The 7,152-nt window shown below is 35.1% G+C and overlaps 1 protein-coding gene across 1 annotated transcript in view; it reads left to right on the top strand.

The window, feature by feature from the left end:
• Positions 1-7,152, top strand: part of ALS2 (amyotrophic lateral sclerosis 2 (juvenile)) — a 95,747-nt gene that overhangs the window by 21,280 nt on the left and 67,315 nt on the right. Inside the window, exon 3 of the mRNA XM_006889086.1 lies at positions 742-896. Within this exon, the coding sequence (XP_006889148.1) occupies positions 742-896 (155 nt within the window). The remainder of the gene's footprint in view (positions 1-741; positions 897-7,152) is intronic.

Raw genomic sequence — 7,152 nt, 5'->3', positions numbered from 1 at the left:
TTAATTATAATATTGAAATATTCTTTGTATTAAAAATGAAAATGGCACATGGACTATCAAGGCTTTCTTGTTCTTCCTACATCTGATTTACATATGTTTTGTTCTCAAAATAATAATGAATTAATAACTAAAGACTTTTAGGTGCTCCAGATAATCTGGAATAGAAAATTCTCTGAGTCCTGCCAGATCCCTATTTTTCATATGTTTCTTATCACATTTTTTTTTTACCAACTATAAATTAAAATTTTTTAAAAATAAAATTTCAGTTTGGAGTATAACTTCAATTTCTTTTTTGTGTTTTTTTTTAAATTTTTTATTGTATTATTTTTACGTGTACCGTCAAATCAGATCTGACTGGTACAGGAGGAGATTGCCCCCTCCTTCTCCAGCAGAGCATCTGGTGGATTTGAACCGCATACCTCTATAACTTCAATTTCTAACCAAGGGATTAATGTATTGAGAAGTTCAAATGTTAGAATTTCATGCTTCTTAGACCTGGCACTTCCAAAAATAGCCTACGTTTTATTTGCTTCTTAGAGAGAAGTAATAGGTAGGTTTAGATAATCCTTAAGCATTTTATAACTAGTTTTATCTCAGCATCTCTTTGACAACCAAAGCACAGTATAGGTTGCTAATTAAACTATCTGCTGGTTAAAGACATATAACAGTATTAAGAACAAAAGATAGGATTCTTAGTTGCAGAAACAGTTAAGCTATTTTCTTTCTCCTTTATTTTTATAGCTCAACAGAGGCAGAAGGATCCAAAGAAAGAGGCCTGGTCCATGTCTGGCAGGCAGGATCCTGTTCTGTGACACCTGAGAGATTACCAGGCTGGGGAGGAAAGACTGTTCTTCAGGCAGCCCTTGGAATGAAACATGGAGTTCTTCTGACTGAAGGTATGGAAAAGATCGGCTTATTAAGTACCAAGTGGAAGCCCAAGATATACTCAGTGCAAAAAACAAAACAAAAAAACAACCCACCAAAAAATAACCTGCTCTGTGTGCCAAATCAGGACATCAGAGGTTCGAAATGAACTCTGCTAAAACTTACTTGATTTAAAAATGTATTCTTAATCCTATTAGAAATCAGATTTCTTCTTTAAGATGTACCATAACTAGAATAAATGAGACAATTATAGTTTTTAAAACTTTCATATAATAACTACATGAAAAATTAGAACTTTTTTTTTAGGTTAAAATAGTAAAGAAATTTATTAGAAAGTTACATCCCTAAAAAAATGGACCTCCCTGAAAATCTAAGTTTCAAGGTTATTTATATACAACACTTTTACTGTAGTTTTTTTTGCACTGCATGTATCAAAATATTGCCAGTAATACCTAACATTTATTAAATAATTATATGTGCCAGGCATAATTACGTGTTATCCCTTTGAGTCTTCATAACTACCTTATGAGGTAGCAGCTGTTATTATTACTGCTGTTTTCTGATGAGAAAAACCTAAATCTGACGTTAAATATTGTCAGTCAAGATTGAAATCCAGTCAGATTTCAGAGCTGCTTTTTCGTTTTAAGCCCCCTTGCCCATTCATCTCAGTACAATTTTTGTTAGTCACAAATAGCACCTCATGAAAGGATATTGTAAAATCTTTAACAGATAGAAACACATGCTAAGGTTTATTTATAGAATTGCCTTTAATCTTGATGGCATTTTACTGACTCAGTCATGGTACATTTTATTTTGGCTAGAACTGCTGTCGGCTTAACTAATATATAAATTCCTATTCTGTAAGTATTTATTAACTAATAAATAATGCTTTAGTATTTTCCTTCTAGGAAATAAAGTTAAATCTGGCCTTGGTAATTTTATAAGATAAACATGCATTTCCTTCCAATCTTTATTACATTGCATTTATTGTTTATGTATATATAGTATAAGAATTTGGCGAATTCTGGTGTCCTAGTGGCAAGAAGCTGCACTGCAATCCTAGAGGTGTGCAGTTTGAATCCACCAGATGCTCTGCTGGAGAAGGAGGAACAATCTCCTCCTGTACCAGTAAGATCTGATGTGACCGTACACACACAAAAAATAATAAAATTTTAAAAATTTGAAATAACATTTTTTAAAAGTGTAAACAGTCACTACAACAAGGTAAAAGTAAACAATCTAATCTCAAAATGGGCACAAAGAGAATGGACATTCAGATGGCAAACAAACACGAGGAAATATTCAAAATCCCTAGCCCTAAGAGAGATGCAAATCAAAACACCTATGAGATATCATCTCACCCCAGTAAGAATAGCGAAATTCAACAGAAAAGCAAACAAAAAATGGTAGTGAGGTTGTAGAGAAACTGGAACCCTTATTCACTATTGGTGGTCGTGTAAAATGATGCAACCACTCTGGAAGGCAATATGGTGCTTTCTCAGAAAGTTGGAAATAGAGATACCATTTGTGCCAGCAGTTCCACTGCTAGGAATATACCCTAAAGAAACTAGAACCCAAGCAGATACATGCACACTCTTGTTTATTACAGCTTTGTTTACAATAGCAAAGAGTTGAAAACAATGCAAGTGCCTATCAATAAACGAATGGATAGATACTGTGATATGTTCACACAATGGAATACTATGCTGCATTGAAAAACAAGGAACTCATGAAATGTTATACAAAATGGATGATCCTGGAGGACATTATTCTGAGTGAAATATCTCAGTCATAAAAAGACAAATTCAATGGGAGCTCTGGTGGCCTAGTGGCAAGAAGCTGCAACTACAATCCCAGAGGTGCACGGTTCGAATCCACCAGATGCTCTGCCGAGGAAGGAGGGGCAATCTCCTCCTGTACCAGTCAGATCTGATTTGGCAGTACATGTACACAAAAATAATAAAATAAAATAAAATTAAATTAAAAAATTAAAAAAAAAAAAAAGACAAATTCTGCATAGTGCCACTGTTGTAAAACAGGACTGACATCGGGGTTGGGGAAAACTAAGAGGGGATAAATAAGATATACTGAATTGAAATAGATGAGGGAGAGAACTATTAAGGAGGAATATGTGATTAGATATTATTGTTATGACAAGAGTCCAGAATGAAAGCTGCGTAGGAGTGGTGGTGGGGATTGTATAACAATGGAAGATTTTTTTTTTTACTTTTCTTTTTTTCTCATGTCAGATGGATAGTGTGCCTATGTTATAACAAGGTTTAAAGGGCAGCACATGTCATACAGAAGTATAAACTCCCAATCATCATACTTATGAATCGGGAAGGGAGGAAAGTGTGCAACAATGAATGAATAGAAATCCAAAGTCTCTGTAAACTTTCATTAAAATTTTTAAAAGTGGGGACGTAGGGTGGGAACAGAGGGGTGAAGATGGGTGGAGTGGGGTGGGGTCCTTAATCATAGGGTCACACAGTTTGATTGGTGAGGGTATGTTAAGAAAATGGAAAACATCTGGTGTGAAAAACAATGTATTAGAACTTTGTGAATAAACCAGTATAAAATTTAAAGACACACCCATGTTTATTGTGGCATTGTTCACAATAGCAAAGAGATGGAAACAACCCAAGTGCCCATCAGCAAATGAATGGACAGAGAAAGTTTGATATATTCACACAATGGAATACTATGCAGCACTGAAAAACAAGGAACTCATGAAATATACAAAATGGTTGACAGAAGAACAAAAATACTGCATAATGCTACTGTTATAAAATAGGACTGCCTTTGGGGTTGGAGGGGAACTAAGAAAAGAGGGGTTAAATAATGTACACTGCATTGAAACAAATGAGGGAGAGAACTGCTTAAAAGTAATAGATGATTAGGTATTATTCACATACAACAGTCCAGAATAAGAGCTGCTTAGTAAAGTGGACTGGGATGGGGATAGGGAATTGTGTAATAATGAAGAATTTTTTTTTTTTTTAATAGAAAACCAAACTGGTGGTGGGAGGTGGACAGGGAGGAAAATGTGCAACAATGAATGAATGGAAATTTTTTTAAAAAAGGTGTAAACAATCTTAAATAACTGTTCTATGAGATGTTAAGAGTTGAATGTTTTTTAGTATATGCAAGTGGAATTCTGTTGTTATTATTTTATTAGTCTTTAAGTCAAATATTTGAAATCTCTTCAGGAACATGATCTCCTTAAAGTCTAACGTCATACATAAATAACATACATACATGGCAACAGGGAGATCTTGTAAAGTGGTTATATAAATAGCCCGTCATTACTCATGTCTAAGCAGTGTTCTGGTTTTAATTATGAAAATAATGAAAAAATGCCATGCCACACAAGCATGCAGTTTGAAAGGATACAGGATCTCCAGTCCTGTCTTTTCTGATAGAAAAGAAAGTGGTGCTGGTTGGATGCTGGAGATTTCCAGGCTTCTTTGTCTCTTTTCAGTTTTGACCATTAGCTCATTGTTCAGTAAGAGCACGTCATTGATGGAGCTCCGGTGGTGTGATTTGTAGTGAGTTACACTGTTAAACCAAAGGCTGTGCTTCTCTGGCAGTTCAAATCCACCAGGAAGACAGTGGGCAGTCTCCTCGCATTATTATTTGCAACCTCACAAACATCACGGAGGGTCCGTCACTGTGAGTTTGAATTGACTCAACAGCGGAGAGTGTCAGATATCCCTTCTCCACTCCATTTTAATATCTCCAATGGGATGATATAGACTGAAAGTGTTGGTCAGCTGTTGTATTGTTATATCACTTGGGAAAAATTTCAAGTTTGGACAACTTAAGTGATCCTATTTTCTTAGTAACTCTTTATCCAAACTAGAAACTCTGTGATAAAAGCAGGTATCTTCCTTCTCAGCTTATTTGTGTTCTTGTAGAAATACATAGTGGGTTAATGTAAATGTATAAATATAACTACCATATATAGTAATCTAAAGTATTTTTAATAACTAAATTATTGCCTTTTGAAAAAAATAGCAATTATCTCTACATTAATTAAAAATTTTTCATAGATTTCTAGTCATAAAAATTCTGTCTTCTAAAAAAAAATTCTATCTTCTATATGGAGGGAAAAAGAAAAGTAGACTTAGTTCAAGTTCAATTTTTATAACAACCCATGGACATAACTTTGTCCCATTTGCAGCATAGATCATATGTACATACAGCTGAACTCCCACAATGCTGAAATACAGTTAAGTCCTGATCACAATTCTTCCTTTGTCAAACAGATTATCATCGTTCAGTCTAACTGAATTTGCTTCTGTAAACTACTTGCTGGTATATCCAACTCACTGGCATCCTATTCCTTTTAATCTAACACTAGCTTGTCGCCCTGATTGCTTCATTTGTTTATTTCTTTGTTTACCTTATTGTGCTGATTTGCTTTATAAATAAACCTCACATCAGAAAAGCTGAGATCTACATTAAGGTTAATACTTGTGCATTTAAAATTGTTGTATATAGTACAAAATGTGAAGACAACTGACATGGAGTTTTCTGTACTACCTGGAAGCATACAGTTAGTTTCTTATTTTGGGCCAGAGAGTGTGTGTTAACATTTTTCCCTATTTGAATGGTTTCCTGCTTCTCTAACTTGTTCAGCAGTAGTAAATGTTGTTGCTATTAGCACATGTGCTTATTTTGTATTATGCTTATTTCATCTTAACATGATAATTACTTTCTCTTGAAGCATTTAGAATGTCCTATAATAGACTATGATGATTATCTCATGAGATTCTCTTATAATTAGTAGATTAAAAAAAAATTGAGCATCCAGAATATGAAGAAGTAATTCAGCTACAGGGTGACCAGCACAAGAATATATGCCAGTTCCTTGTAGAGATTGGACTTAAGGACCACCAGCTGAAGCTTCATGGGTTTTAAGTGCTTGTGGCTCACTGAAGCTTAAGTGACGACTTCCTTGTAATGAGTAGAAAATTTCCTGTCTGTCCCTTGTCACAAGTTTAAAACTTCACAGCTTGTATAATGGGGTCCACTTGTAACTTGGACTAGTGTAACTATGCCATACAATAAACTGAAAAGAGCCCCCCAAAAAATGTCCCTTTAATAACTAAGGTTTGCCTAATCCAAGCCATTAGTATTTTCTTTTTTTAAATTATTCTTTGTATGTGTACCGTCAAATTGGATCTGACAGGTACAGGAGGAGATTACCCCTCCTTCTCCAGCAGAGCATCTGGTGGATTCAAACCACATACCTCTGGGATTGCAGTGCAGCTTCTTGCCACTAGGCCACCGCTCTGCCATGGCATTTTCATTTATTTCCTGTACATCTAAAAGTTGTGTAGTGAATAAGGATGACAGAAGAAGAAATACCTTTCATTTGTGGTGTTGGAGAAAAGAACTGAATATTCCATGGACTGCTAAAAGAACAATTAAGTCTGTCTTAGCAGAAGTGCAACCAGGATGGTCCTTAGAGACAAGGCTGGTGAAACTTCGCCCTCACATGGCTAAAAGAGGTGAAGGGTCAGAGAAAAAAGGAAGACTCTCAATAACGTGAATTGACACAGTGACGGTAGCAGTGGGCGACAGTAGCAGTGGGCTTGAGGATGAAGCAGGCAGGGTTTGGAGTGTTACTCATAAGATTGTTATAATAGTTGACTTGATGACCCAGGACATAATAGTTTTTTTTTGGTTTGGGTTAGGGTTTTTTCTTTCTTTCTTTCTTTGTTTTTTAATCTATCTTGAGCATTATAGGCTTTTAAAGAATAATTTGTATGGGATAAAAGTGACAGCAACAACTTGAAAGATTAAATAGGAACCTTAGGGGAAAAAGAATGTGTGTTAATGAGGGAAGAATAATTTTGAAAAGGAGGGGGTAAGTGATTGCAAAACTGAATTACTGCAGTCAGTGTCACTGAATTGAATATGCAGAAACTATGAGTAGTGTAGATTTAGCTGTGTGTATAATTATTATTATTAGCCCCTTTGTCTTTCTTATTTATGCTGTGTATGTTCTTAACAACAGCAAAAAAGTATTATGCTAGCCATTAGTAGTGGATTAGTGCTAGCAAGTGAAATGAGACTGACAGAAAAGAGTAATGCTCTTCATTGGAAAGTAACCCATTAACTTGTAGAATTTCTCTGTAGAGTTGAGAGTCATTTGTTGATGAGGAGTAATTTAAATACTGTATACGTGGAATGCATTTCTACAAATGTGCTTTGGAAAATGGGGGGGAAGCTATTATGTTAACTCTAAAGAGAACTATA

This window comes from Elephantulus edwardii, unplaced genomic scaffold (assembly GCF_000299155.1).
Source record: "Elephantulus edwardii isolate Elephantulus edwardi_28Jun2011 unplaced genomic scaffold, EleEdw1.0 scaffold00075, whole genome shotgun sequence".
NCBI classification, from domain to species: domain Eukaryota; kingdom Metazoa; phylum Chordata; class Mammalia; order Macroscelidea; family Macroscelididae; genus Elephantulus; species Elephantulus edwardii.
The sequence above is the reverse complement of the archived record's forward strand: the minus strand, read 5'-3'. Positions and strand labels throughout refer to the sequence as shown.